Here is a 14,993-nt window from a genome sequence, read left to right as displayed (position 1 = left end):
AAGTCTGTTTTGTGTCTATCCAGAGACAGCAAAGAGTTTTATTTCAATTTTTGATGAAAGGTCCATGGGGCCCAAAAAAGGTTTGGACTAAACTCTGCTAGTTTTAGTTTTTAATGTTCAAACCTTGAAACAAGCAGAGTTTCCCATGGTTTCAGATTTCAAAAAAAAAAACTAATAGTTTTCTTAGTACTACTAATAGACTAAATTGAGCAAAAAGCTTGTGGACCGGGTCCAGGTCGGCTCCCAACATGTAAAAGTGAAAACTAGATAAAAAGCAAGAGGATTTAGTTTTGAGGAATACAGAATACGTGACAGGAAATATATGGGCTTAGTACTGTAGCTTTGGACCACTAGTAACCACAGTCTTGGATACTCACGCATAATATATACACATCAGAGTAACTCCCTTACAGGGGTCAAATCTACCAGGTTCCAGAATCATTACAATTCATCATCACATACTTAAGGAAACAAATCCTCCTTCAAAAGTTATCTCATCAATAGATACCTTTTTTATACAACAGTGGCCTACAAATCTACTAGTAGATCATTAGTCACCAAATATTTTTTGAAAAGACAATATGTTAAATGTTGTGGAAAAAGGTAGTAAAACTCCAAATGCTGGCCTAATGCTTTGGCAGCGCCACCTGCAACTGGAAATGTTCTTGCAGATGTCTAAATATGAGAAAACACAAAGTGAAAATAATACTTTTATAGAGATTTTTGTAACCAAGCCCAGCACTGCTACAATTTTATTGTGTAATGGGAGAGGAGTGTGTGTGTGTGTGTTTAATATAACTATACATAACACATTTATAAGAGCTTCAGATACGCAGAGGGACAGAAAGATCAAGAAAAGGGATGGAGGAGGAGCAGTTCAAAATAAGGAAATGCATGATGAAAGCTATAGATAGAACCATTCTTAGCAACATGACTAGAGATAAATAGAATTTTAAGGTTTGGGATGGACTTTCCTGATCAAAGTAATGACCAGTCTAGTGTTGCCAACTTTCTAATCGCACAAAAGTGAACATCCTGCCCTTGCCCTGCCCCTTCTCCGAGACCCCGCCCCCACTCGCTCCATCCCTCCTCTCTCCGTCGCTCGCTCTCCCCCACCATCACTCACTTTCACTGGGCTGGGGCAGGGAGTTGCGGTGCGGGAGGAGGATGAGGGCTCCGACTGAGGGTGCGGGCTCTGGGGTGAGGTCAGAAATGAGGGGTTCAGGGTGTGGAAGAGTGCTCCATGTTGGGGCAGGGGGTTGGGATGTGGGTGTGGGGTGAGGACTCCGGCTGGGGGTGCAGGCCCTGGGGTGGGGCTAGAGATGAGGGGTTTAGGGTGAAGGAGGGTGCTGTGGGCTGGGGCATGGAGTCGGGGTATGGGGGGGGAGGTGAGGGCCCTGGCTGGGGGAACAGGCTCTGGAGTGGGGCCAGGGATGAGGGGTTTGGGGTGCAGGAGGGGGCTCTGGGCTGGGGTAGGGGGTTGGGATGTGGGGGAATGCGGGGTGAGGGGTCCTGGTGGTGCTTACCGCGGCTCCCAGGAAGCAGCCGCCAGGTCCCTGCAGCCCCTAGAGGCATGGGCAGCCCGGGAGGCTCCATGTGCTGCCCGGGTGCCACCCCCGCAGCTTTTATTGGTCATGGTTTCTGGCCAATGAGAGCTGTGGAGCCAGCCCTTAGGGCAAGGTCAGCGCACGGAGCCTCCCTGGCTGCCCATGCATCTAGGGGCTGCAGGGACCTGGAAGCTGCTTCCAGGAGCGCATGGAGCCCGGGCAGGCAGGGAGCCTGCCTTAGACCTGGGCCTCCACCATGCCGCCGACCGGACTTCTAACGGCCCAGTTGGCAGTGCCGACCAGAGCAGCCAGGGTCCCTTTTCGACTGGGTGTTCCAGTCGAAAACCAGACACCTGGCAACCCTAGCCTAAACCCACTCTTTATTTAACCCTTCTAAGGTCTAAGGAATATCCAGAACGTTTTGAAATGTGGTGTTGTTTAGTGTTGTTTTTTTAGGAGATTATTTATGTCACCGTCCCCTGGAACAAAATGTAGCCCCTTCTTGGTAATAGTAAGGGTCAGTGAGGCTGCTGGATGTTTCATTGGGGAATTAGAGCTTTGCGATACAGTTTGCTGACTTGAAGGCAGCATGCTGCTCAGCTGCTCAGAGGGCCTGGGTTTGATGCTCTTGTTTCTCCCTGTGCCAGACCAAATAGGCGTTGTTTGCTCAAGTTCAAGAAAAAGTAAAGAATTAGCTTATTCATACAGCTGCTTGTAATCATGTAACATATTACTGGCATATTTTACCCCCACAAAACACTTCTGTTGAAGTTGTGTAAGAGAATTTTTCACTAGTTACCACATTGACTTAATGATTTCACAGTTTTCCAAGCACGTTAAATGATCTCATACTTTAGCGTTGAGATTGTGTTGGCTGACAGAAATAATAATACCTAGCTCTTATATAGCTTTTTTTTCCCAGTAGATCTCAGAGTTTCACAATATTTAATGTATTTATCTTCCCCAAGCCCCTGTGACATAGGGTTTTTAGATGGGGGAACTGAGACATGGAGAAGCTAAGTGACTTGCCAGTTTCACACAGTAAGTGTATGGCAGAGCAGGTATTTGAACCTTGGTCTCCCAAGTCCTAGGCTAGCGCTCTAACCACTGGACCTTCCTTCATCTCTCAGTAGGACATGAAGACACATAATAAAGGGCATACTTTGTAATACAAAAATGTATACAGTAGACATAAGTAGGAGCTATCCTGTGGCCTAGTGAGGAGAAGGTAGCAAAGTTGAATTTAGATTGTTGGTAGCCACAAGCAAACAGATTCAGTGGAGGTATTTTTTTTCATTAATTCATTTCCCAAGTTATAGGAACCGCTATCTTGATCTTACTGACACACTATTAGGAATAGAAATCTTGCAGTATTTTTTTTCATGAAGTTACTTCTTAAAATTCTTTTACTATAATTTGTAGTTGGACAAAGTGTGTGCGTGTGTGTGTGTGTATATTTTTTTTTGAAAAAAGTTTGAATGATGTTTTGAGTGTCTATAGCCATCTGAGGCAGTACTTGCTTTATATACTCAGAGCAGAGATGACACTGCAGAATAGTTGAGAAACCAGATTATAAATCCAAGAAATGTACTTTTAGAAAGCAAATAAATAAAGACAAGTAAAATGCTAAATGTCATATTCAGACTTGATCATAAATGCTACTAGAGTTTTTGAGGCCCTGTTAGTAAATCCATGACTTGCCTGAGGTTTGTGGGAGGAATGGGTCCTAGATAACTGCAGGCACCAAAAAGGAGGGAAATGAAAAACATGTTAAAGATAAATGGAACAGTTCTTTAAATGTTAGAAAGTAGATTGTTAATTAAGACCAGCTCTCCAAGTCCAAAACCACAAAAGCTAAAATGGGAAAATATTTCCAGAATTGCCTATTATGTATTGTTAAAAAAAATCTACAGTAAAATATGTGCTTTATTTTATGCATGCCTCCAGCTAAAAATTATTCTTTTACACTCACTAACAGGAAAGTAAGACAGTTAACTTCAATCTAGACAGCCTAGAATTACATTTAAAGAGCGCAAACATTGCAGTTTTTGATAGGTCAGCCATGCTCAACTTCTTTTCATGAAAATATAAACAGATATTTCACTGACAAGCTTTGGCAGGCCCTGCTCGTTCTAACTAACCAGAAAAGCCTGCATAGCACCTTGATAGGGTCACATTTGCAAATTTTCATTGAAATCTGTTCTCATTGACCGATCTGTCATATGCGGCATGTGGTATTGGAGAAGGAAAGTGATGGACGTTGCTATAACACTAGGTACAACATTGTTTCCAAATATTGTAAATAGCAATGATTTAAGAGAGATTGAAATGCCCATTTCATATCACACTTCTGCATTTATTTATTTATTTTATTGTCCTTTATAGAACATATTTTAGTGTAAGAACTGATTTGCCAGATAAAATGTATTACTATATCTTAAAATATGGTAGCTCATCCTTAGAGTGAGCATGAATGAATAAGTAATTAGTGGGAATCTGTAATGAGAATTATGTTTATGAAGTATTTAAAACAAATACTGTTATTGCTTACTAGACACATATCCACAAACAGAACAATATTTTAATTTAAAATATATCATAAAGATACCTTTCCTAAGGTCTCTGTGCCTGTGCCATTAATTAAAAATACAACAGGATAAGAAAGTATCAGGAGCTTCTAACCCTAAACCGGTAAATAAACAAATACCACTTCACCTTGAATCATCCCTTAGAATATGTGCCAACTATTTATGATAAATTATCTGTTCGACCTTGTATTTAGGTGTAACACTGTTGAGTATCTTTCCCAGACCTGAAGAAGAGCTCTGTGTAGCTTGAAAGCTTGTCTCTCTCACCAACAGAAATTGGTCCAATAAATTATATTACCTCACCCAACTTATCTCTAATATCCTGGGATTGACGTGGCTACAACAACACTGCGTACAAATACACAAAACACACCCAGACAATACTCACATTGCTCCCAAATAGCAGCTCTTATCATATTTCTCCATTCCCAAAAACCTGGCTAGACAGCTCTAAAATATTGAACTTAATGGCCTATTTCAAATAAACAGACAGGGGTAGTAAGTTACAAAGCTAAGGGCTCCTCAAAAAGAATGCCCTGCCATTTGTTCCTCTCTTACACTGAGGGGGCTCCAGCCCAAGCACCTTGAAACAGTAGACTTGTGACAGTACGGTACTTCAGGAAGGCATTCTTGGGCTACTTAGGACTTTACAGGTAAAAATCAATACTTTAAACTCCACACAGAATCTGTGAGGCAGCCAGTGCAGATCACAGATCACTGCTGGTGTGTGTTCCTGGTGAGACATTGCTTACCTAGTGGATTGTCCCATTCTGTACCAGTTTCAGTTTCTGGTTTGATTTAAGGTTTAGCCCAATGTAGAGCACCAAATGGAAGTTGAAAGAAAAATGAAATAGCTGTAGTTATTCTTTATTACTTTGCCATTGAATGGCTTGTTGACATAGCTGAATCACAGATTATTTCCCTCCTACTGGACTGCCTTATCATAACACCTCTAACAGACACACTTATTGGAAGTGCAGCAGTAATTGCTGAAAAATTGTGTTCTCACCATATGAAAACAAAGAACTGCTGTGACCAAATGAAAATATTTGGGAACTTTGGGATGTGAAAATTACTAAAAACACACATGAAGGAAGTGACAAAAATGTTTTTCTCATTTCAGCTTCGAAATGCAATGGTGAATCGAAAAACAGGGAAATTTTCTATGGAGGTGAAGAAGACAGTGGACAAAGGGGTACAATGTATAAAATGTTCTTCCTACTAAATGTAAAGCAAATAAATGTTTAAATGATCCTTGAAGATTATTTGGAATAGATATGTTTCACTAAGATTATTTTTCTCTTGCCTTTAATAATCCTGAGCCACTCATGTACCTTTTATGTCATTATTAACCTTATCACAAACTAACCATTTACTCTTTTACAAATTTCTCATAGCAAACTAACCTTGTTTTCTTTTCTCTGACTTTCTTGTTCTGAATCTAGAAACGGGTATTGGTGATGACAAATGACTACTATTATACAGACATCAGGGGTACTCCTTTCAGGTAGAGCTGACCATAATAAATGGACATTTCATCAGACTCATTGTACTTGCATTTGTACAAAGCTTGTGAGTTTATGAAAAGAGCATCAGCAGGAGCTCACAATAAAATATTCCTGGACAATGCTGAAAATAGCAAAGAAAAGAGGCTTTCCAGCATTCCTTTCACCTTTTCCAGGGATGGAAAGTTTGTGCAAGCTCACATAGGCAAACTCACTGTGTTTGTCATGGCTTACGTTTCATTAAAAAAATATTCAGTTGAGGTTTACATTGAACGAGAGGTTTTTGCAAGTACTCAGAGAGCTATAAATACTATAATCCATTTAACTAACTACATATTGAGCCCCATTTTGATTTTTTTTCCACAACAAAAATGCAATATAAATGGAGATAGTATTTCACTTCCAATTTGAGGTTTTTATATTTTTGTTTCCCTGAACTATCTTCAGTGTATTTGTACAACTAAAACTGAATAAGTCAGCCATATTATTTTGGCATGGGTTTTAACAAAAATGGCAAGAAATCGCTAACTGAATGCCCAAAATTGAATTAGAAATAATCCGTTAATAAAAGTATATTTATGGTAGCTATGTTCAAAGAGGGAAGCTGATAATTGCAGAACTCTACTGAAATATTCCTGTGAGCCTGGCCACCCTCTTAGCACATATGACTGTCAGAAGGTATCCTGCATTGCAGCTGCATGAGTTCACTAGAAAGTGGGAGGCACTTTTAGGGTTGCCTCCCATGCACCTCATCACTCCTGAGCAACCCAGTGATAGATTTCCTTTAAAATAAACAAACAGATTACTTAATTTTTGAAAAACTTTAAGTGGAGCTAAATAAAGGCAATGAAAAAATATATAAACAGGCAAAAAATGTGAGCAGCAGAAAAATTACATTAAGAATTTCTTCCTGACATCTTTATCATGTTCTGATATTTCTTTCCTTTCACCATCTCCATTGGCTCCCACACTTTGTAAAATTTCTCAATAGCTGAGTCTGATGTGTAAAGAATTGTCTTCTCCATTGTAAGCCTGTGTGGGCAAGTTCAGGATTTGGATGAAGAATGAGCATGCTGGGTGAATAATTGTGTGCTTAGAGTGGCTTCTTTGTTAGTTTGCCAAAGAGTGAATGGTTTGCTGCACCTCTAAGCACACATAAATACAACCAATTGTTGCTGGCATATCAAACCCCACATGACCTCCATATTCTATGATTCTATGTCATTCAAAGTAGCTAGTTGAACAATAAATATAATAGTGGGGTTTTGGAAACAAACTGTTTGTTTAAATTTGCATAGTACATGAACTGGAATTGTTAGCAAGGCAAAATAGCTCTCAGTCTCTGCTATTATTTGTGCCACAGATTTCAAGGTCTGCTTTATTTCTCTGCACAGTTTAGGTGTGGCTCTCTCTAGAGGGCATGGCAAATATTTCTTCAGAGGAAACGTAACTATAGAAGAAGGTAAGATACCATTTTGTGATGCTTACACAATAGTTTTATTGTTGATCTTAGTGGGCCTAAAGCTTGTGCATCTCTTACATGGTTTCTCTGCAGATTCCCTACCAGGATTAGATCATTTCTGATATTCTTGACATTTAAGCATTTTCATATGACATGTAATCAGAATGTGTTTATGAATCTTCTTTTCTGGAAACGTCCCATGCTGAAGAATCACTCAAAGGCTCGTATTTGTTGTTAATAATCCTTATAGAAGAATTATTAACTTCATGCTAATTTCTGAATCAGGATATTGGATACATTTAAAGTAGTATTTTGTTATGCACAGAATATAGTGTAGTAAGCCTTATCACCACAAAATTTAGAGCAAGTCTATGTTAATCAACTTAGAATTAGGTCTAGAGCTGAGTGCTTCTGGTTTTGATATTTTGTTTGCTTTTTATTAGCAAAACCAAAAGAAAAAAACACTTTCTTCTTTCTGGATCTTTAATTTTTGGTAAATTCATTAGTGAAATGGATGAAAGGATTAAAATGGTGATCAAAGAGCTTTCCTAGAAGGAGGGGTTTGGGTGAGAAGAGGCAGCTGTATGGGGATGAGGTCAGGCATGGAAGTGTGTGGACCTGCACCTATATGGAATATAGTGTGAGAGGGTCTTAAGGAAGGGAAATCAGGAAAATGAAGGAACAGCAATAATGGAGGGAGCTATGTAGGCAGAAAGATCCCCAGGAGCAGGTAGGTGGTTACCAACATATAATGGCTGTAACGGTATGCTGGCCATTCACAGTGGAGGAGCCTTGTGCTGGGAGAGTGAGGAGAGAAGTTGTAGTGGTAGCTCCAAATAATCAGCATTGTGTGAAAAAAAAGGTTAAAAAAGGAATGCTTGCTGCTTGTCCTTAAGGCTTGAAGAAAAATACCAAGAAGATCTGGGTTCAATTCCCAGCTCTCCCCACAGACTTTTTCTGAGACCCACAGACAAGTCAGTTCATGTTTGTGGATCTTAGTTCCCTACCTCACAGAGTTGTTGTGAAGGTAAATACATCAATGTTAGTGAGGGACTCAGATACCATATAAGTACCTAGAAAGAAAGGTAGCATGGTGTGAGTATTGTAAGTCTTTACTCTCTGAGCTGGTCCCAACACACCTCTGACCTATCTTCCTTCATCCAGTCCCACATCTCGGCCTGTGTGTCTGACATTTGCTCTTGGATGTCTCATCATCACCTTAAGCTTTAACATAGCCACCACCAAGCTCTATTCTCCCAAACCCTCTCCACTTTTCTGACTGTATCACTCTGGACAATATTGCCATCCACTCAATCACTAAGGACTGTAATTTTGAATCCTACATCTGCTGTCACATCAGATTCAAGCTGTTTGTCACCACTTTCAAAGCTCTGTATAAGTCTATCCCTCCCTACTTACCCAAGCTTTTCTCACTTTGCATCACAATTCTGCCCCCTTCACTTAGCTAATGTCCCTTCCCTCATCTGTCTTTGTCAGCTTCTCACATAAACAGCTGCATGTCCCCTTTTTCTGTATTTTATCTTATCAATGTCATGAACTTCCTGAGCTCATTGCAAGTCCTTTACCATATGCACGTTTAAGCCCTTTTAAAGATCCACTTTGCCATGCTACCTACAGTTCATATTGTTTACATGTGTATTAAGTAAAAAAGAAAGAAACAAAAAAGTCAGTTTCTGGTTCCCTCTAAGCAAATTTTCTGTCTTTCTTTCTTTCATTCTTTCTTGTAGTGTGAGCTCTTCAGGCAGTGACTGTTCCTACATCTCTTTCTAGAAAATGTCTGATGCTGCCATCAGCATAATACACAGTAATAATAAATTATTGCCTGAATGTTGAAAACTTGGACCTTAAGTTGGACCTGCAGAGCATATGTGCTCACATGTAATTGCATTCATAAACCCCACATTTATGCCCTTGGTTACTTATGTGCTTACATCTTCATAGGTAAAACTCAGAGTCCACATTATGAAAATTTAGCCCATTTTGCTTTATCCCATGGGACCGACATGCCTACATTTACTGATATGAGATTAAGAGTTTTCAAATTCCCCAAATTCAAATTTATGGTTCTATATAACTAATAATACAGTACTGATTTACAGGCATCTCCATGAAGTGTTAATACAATAGACCCCTTCTAGACTATTCTGTAAACTCTTATTCATGTTCATGAGAGCATAGCATCGTTTTGTTTAAAAATATACTATCATTTCTGAAAAAAAGGTCTTCCTTGCAACTCTAGATTATGATGCAACATAAAAGGCGTTTATTAAAATAACAAGAGCATGGGAATTTAAAGTTGTCTGGTATTTTACCTTAATGCAGCTCTTTTTGCTCAGATCTTCTTCGGATCGCCAGACATATCATATAAGCTTAAATATCTGTGCACAAACAAATGATTTTATTCCTGTCATTTCCTCCTTAACTCTCATTTACTTGGCTCTTGCCAGTTTGTCAGACCCTGAAGTGTATGTGAACATAGTTTTCTGTGATTTATTATGCTGTGGTAATAATACTCCTTCCAAGAAGGAAGAGTGTATGCTCTGAAGTGTATGTAAATACCCATCGGTTACCTAGACTGCTCCCTATACAACATATTATTATTCCTGTTTCAGGTTTGCATGATTTAGAACACCCTGATGTATCTTTGGCAGATGAATGGTAAGTCTTAAACAAAGCATGAAATTGGTGCCCGTTACTCTTCTTTGTTTAATATTGTTTGTGCTTACTGTGCCCAACTCTTCACGTTCAAAGACAAAGAGAGATCATGCTTATAAATATTTACATTGTAGTATTTTGGCAACATTATGTTCTCAGGTCATATTGCAACACTGACGTACATCCTGAACACCATCAAATGGCTCAGCTAGATGCTATTAAACTCTACCTCACAGGAAAAGAGCCATTGCTTCAATGTGAGTATGTTAAATATTTTTATACTGATAAATTTCATAAACATTCCCTTATCTAAACAATGATTGTATTTAAACTTTACATACTAAAATGCTAATTAATTGAATTGCTGATTTGGTTGGACAGGTAGGATTAACTCACATCATCTTGCAAATTCCATATTTACTTGAGAGTATAAGACAATCTATTGGTGTAGTACTTACATGTATTGATACTGAGATATTTTACCATATATAGTATTGACAAACCAAACACTGGATTTCCAGTTCACACTAGGCAGCCATGCTATCTTGTGTCATGGTCTCCTCAGATCTTATTAATTAAGGATGGTGGGGCTGAGACAGTACCTGAATGAGACTTCTAGAGAAAACACCACATGCTTCAGGAAGTGATGATGGTGAACTTTTAGGGAGGTGGTACTCTTCCTGAAGAGTTAGAAGAGCGCCAATACTCCAGTCCTGTAGAAGAGGCAGGTTGTCCTTTAGATGAATTGTAAACCTGAGACCTGGAACTCTCGTGATCGTTGATCAACACACACAGTAAAATGACACAGAGATGGATTTAAGTAGCAGGCGGCAACTTTATAAATTTAATATTGGGGAAGGTCTCGCTACCCTGTTTCCTTTGTTCCAGGCATTTAAGTGGGTTCAATGAAAAGTTACAGGACTCCTGCCATAAAACTCATAACTCCCTCTCCCCGGCAAGGGGGACAGAGGGCACCAACTGAGGGACCTTGGTCTGTGAGGATTTCAGGTCTCCCCTTTTTCCATAGGCCCACGGTCCACCAACAAAATCCCAGGAGTTTTACTTCCGGGAGCTGATCCTTTTGGTTGATTTGGGTGGGTCATTTTAATATGCCTGATAGCTTGTTTTGCAAGAGATTGAGTATTAATCTGGGGTCTTGCACAAATACCAGCATGAGAAATTGCATTGTCTTACCTAAACTCCCATGTCACTTCAAATGGATAAGGTATTCCTCACTTCCTAATCTAACATTGCTGCTGGTGCCATTGTAAAGGCTGCCAGTTTCACGGAACCACAAAGCATGAGGGAGAATTGTGGTGGTGATTGAAGTGAAGTAATTTACACCTTTACATATTTAGCTTGTAATTCTGTGAAGAGCCCATATGTTTAAAGTAGATGAAATATAGATTGAATATAAATAATTAATACTATTTATGTGTGGTTCACCTAATAAAATATTCTGATTTGACTCTTTTTTTCACCACACATATAATCTATTTGTTGCTATTGATTTAATACATTTTCATAGGTGATAAAGAATTGATACAAGAAGTTCTGTTTGATGCAGTGGTGAGTGCACCAATAGAAGCTTATTGGACCAGTCTAGCTCTAAATAAATCAGAGTAAGTAAATAAATACATATGCACATTTTAGTATAATAAAAAAGTATACGCTGGCACATGTAGTGAAATATGATTATGAAATATGATTGAAAAACAACTTATCAATTTAAGAACCTTTTACCAGATACGGTGTAGATGGGTGCATTATACATACCTATGTAGTTGGGCTGATCAGATGATGAAAAATTGTGGGTGATTATTTGTTCATCTTCAAAAGAAAATTTTGAATCAACTTTGTGAGTTCATTTTCTTCAAGCATTTGAGAGCTTGAACTTCACTAAAGTGAATGAAAAGCAAATGTAAAACATTTAAGCTTAAATATTCACTTAAGGCCAATTTGCAACAGATTAGGCACTTTTAAAATTTGCAGTTTGTGCCGTCTTGGTTAGTTTTTGAGATTATACAATCTTTAACAATACAGAATAATATGAAACTAGCAAACAATGTAGGAACTGAAAATACAACACCGTATTTGGAATTATTCTCTAAGAAATTAATGAAACATTTCTAAAAATGAATATATTTGTGAAATTTGTAATTTGTTTGAGAACGGGTTATGTACATAAAACAGTGAAATTAATAATATAAATTATTTATTGCACATTATTCACTCAGACTTTCTAGACATAAGTCTTGCATATGAAAGCATATAGATTTTAAAATTTTCTAAAACCAGATTGGAACTAAATGCTCTACTGTACAGTACATTAGCTATTCCTTTATTTGAGCTTTTACACTACTTATGATACACTTAAGCCATAGTATTATGCAGAGAAATGTGATATATATTGGGAAAATAGGTAATTTGATTAGCAAAGCCTATGTGAGCTATCATTGTAGAAAGGGAATTCTGGAGACCATCCAGATGAGATTTGGTTAAGTTTGTACAATTTTCTGTGTTGTATGAAAAGGCCTGTTATTGTAAAGCCACATATAATACAGTGAGGTAATTAGTTGAGGTTGGTTTGTAATTACTAGGATTGTGATTTTTCCATCTCCATTTTTAGGAAACTGTGGGTGAAAAGAGAAAATACCATGGAAATATAAGTTTTGTTCTGTTTAAGTCAAATGTTAAAAAAAAGATCAAAAGTTAGTTTAAAAATATACAACAAAAATCCAGCCTGAAAAAGTGTTTTAATTATTCTACCTATAAAATTAATTGTGTTTTTATTGTGCACTGAACTGATAACCAACTGGGGGTTAGCCGATCTACTCTTAAGAGATAAGAAATTATTTCCTATGACTGCCACTTGTGTTAATATACCCTAAGCTTTGAGGGTGAAATTCACACAGCAGAATAAGGTCTTTTGAATCCTCCAACACAATGGAACTACAGCTATTCCACTTCATGCGTGGAAGGCAACTTCAGAGGGTTTGTACAGGGAGACTCTTATACCCCTTTTATATCCTCTCTGCCACTACAGACACAGTTCATTGTGGAGGAATAGCGGATTGGAGGCTGGCAGTGGGAGGGCCAAAGGTTTAATTGGTTTTGTGATAATGTGAACCCATGGCTACAAATCCTCAGAGATGATCATAGAACTGGAAGGGACTGTGAGAGGTAATCTAGTCCAGTCCCCTGCGCTCATGTCAGGACTAAGTATTATCTAGACCATCCCTGATAGGTGTTTGTTTTTACTGTTCATAAAAATCTCCAATGATGGAGATTGTACAATCTCCCTAGGCAATTTATACCAGTGCTTAACCACTCTGACAACTAGGAAGTTTTTCTTAATGTCCAACCTAAACCGCCCTTGCTGCAATGCAAGCCCATTGCTTCTTGCCCTAACCTCAGAGGTTAAGAAGAATATATTTTTTGCCTCCTCCTTGCAGGGCCAGCTCCAGGCACCAGCTTACCAAGCAAGTGCTTGGGGCGGCCACTCCAGAGAGGGGCGGCACGTCCAGCTGTTTGGCGGCAATTCAGCGGACGGTCCCTCACACCTGCTCGGAGCAAAGGACCTCCCGCTGAATTGCCGCTGCAGATCGCGATCGCAGCTTTTTTTGTTTTGTTTTGTTTTTGTTTGGCTGCTTGGGGCAGCCAAAACCCTGGAGCCGGCCCTGCCTCCTTGTAACAGCCTCTTATATACTTGAAAACTGGGATCCCACTCAAGATATACCACATCTACTGCTTCCCCACATCCACAAGGCTTGTTACCCTGTCAAAGAAAGCTGTTAGATTGGTTTGACATGATTTGTTCTTGACAACTCCATGCTGACTGTTACTTATCACTTTATTATCTTCTAGGTGTTTGCAAAGTAATTGCTTAATTATTTGCTCCGTTATCTTTCCGGGTACTGAATTTAAGCTGACTAGTCTATAACTCCCTGGGTTGTCCTTATGACCCTTTTTTATAGTTGAGCACTATATTTGAGATAGTGGGTGAGCAGGGTTTGTAGTCCCTATCCCAGCCTAGGACCAGGATGAGTGACCATGAGGAGCTATGCTGCTAGTAACCCACACCCTTTCTTCCCCCAGTCTTCATGTAATTCCACCGCACAAATCCATCTTGAAGAAACAAATTTCTTGCAGTGGCCAAATAACTTTTCAAACTATGCGTTTGTGTGTTTTATCTAAAAAAAAATGAACATGTCTTTCAATAAATTTAAAAATAAGAGGAATGAGATCAAAAATGCTCTTTCAGTAGCTCTATCTATTTACTGTTTAGAAATGTTTATCTTTGCTTGTGTGCTGCTCTATTTCAGAAATTCTGACAAGGGAGTGGAAGTTGCCTTTCTTGGAACCCGGACGGGTCTATCTCGTATCAACCTGTTTGTGGGACCAGAGCAACTTACTAATCAGTAAGTCACATGACTGTGCTGAAGGAGCAGGTGGGAAGGCAAGAAATTTTTTAGGAGATAAGCTGTTTTTTTCTTCCCCAAAGTTTCACACTGGCAAAGCTAAATACATAGAATAAACAAAAACAGTTCTTGTAGTCTTTAGATTTTTCTGTAACTTTTGGAACTAGTTGTGATATTTTTCACCCGTGTATCAGTTATAATAGGGGCCTTTTTTCAGTCCATATATTTGCTTTTTTCCACCCTCCTGGAGTTAGACTCACATCCTGATTATTCAGTGCAAAACTAAGAAGATACTGGAGCTGCAGAAGATGGGGGAAATTATGCAATTTTTTCTTAAGCTCATCCCAAAACAAATGTCTTTAGGTGTTTCCAGCAGTTATTCATCCCAGTTGTGAAATTCCCTCAGTTGAAGGTCTGTAACACTTAGTGTGCTGATATTGCTAAATCAAAACTTTAATTTTACTTATTCTGTAATGCCTTTGGCTCACAAAATGGTAGATATGCATTATGTCATTTGTAACATACGCAAGGATACTTCAGTTTGAAGGGTTGTATATAGGTTGATCACTGTCTCATATCTCAGTCTAGCATGAGATACTTGGACAGAGGATTACTATGGCTTCAAAGTATAATCTATTCTATGCCATTCAACCCCGCTCTTCAAGTATTTTATAACATTAAATTTGGAAGAGAGAAAAAGCCATACAAAATATTTTTTAAAATGTAATCATAATACTCATTTTAAAATTCCTTAATACTGAATATTGTACAGTGTAGAAAGGAAAATAATTCTC

At 38.7% G+C, this 14,993-nt stretch overlaps 1 protein-coding gene across 12 annotated transcripts in view; it reads left to right on the top strand.

Moving 5' to 3' along the window:
* CACNA2D3 (calcium voltage-gated channel auxiliary subunit alpha2delta 3) overlaps window positions 1-14,993 on the top strand; it is a 740,859-nt gene that overhangs the window by 592,008 nt on the left and 133,858 nt on the right. For all 12 annotated transcript variants that reach the window (XR_010589061.1, XR_010589062.1, XR_010589060.1 and 9 more), the window contains 7 exons: window positions 5,259-5,330; window positions 5,581-5,642; window positions 7,035-7,102; window positions 9,736-9,781; window positions 9,938-10,035; window positions 11,307-11,400; window positions 14,104-14,199. Coding sequence is in view for 9 of the 12 variants with exons in the window: in XM_065551026.1 (XP_065407098.1) it covers window positions 5,259-5,330; window positions 5,581-5,642; window positions 7,035-7,102; window positions 9,736-9,781; window positions 9,938-10,035; window positions 11,307-11,400; window positions 14,104-14,199 (536 nt within the window). In the remaining 3 variants the exon portion in view is untranslated. The remainder of the gene's footprint in view (window positions 1-5,258; window positions 5,331-5,580; window positions 5,643-7,034; window positions 7,103-9,735; window positions 9,782-9,937; window positions 10,036-11,306; window positions 11,401-14,103; window positions 14,200-14,993) is intronic.

Source organism: Chrysemys picta, chromosome 7 (genome assembly GCF_011386835.1).
Source record: "Chrysemys picta bellii isolate R12L10 chromosome 7, ASM1138683v2, whole genome shotgun sequence".
Lineage (NCBI taxonomy): Eukaryota > Metazoa > Chordata > Testudines > Emydidae > Chrysemys > Chrysemys picta.
The sequence above is the reverse complement of the archived record's forward strand: the minus strand, read 5'-3'. Positions and strand labels throughout refer to the sequence as shown.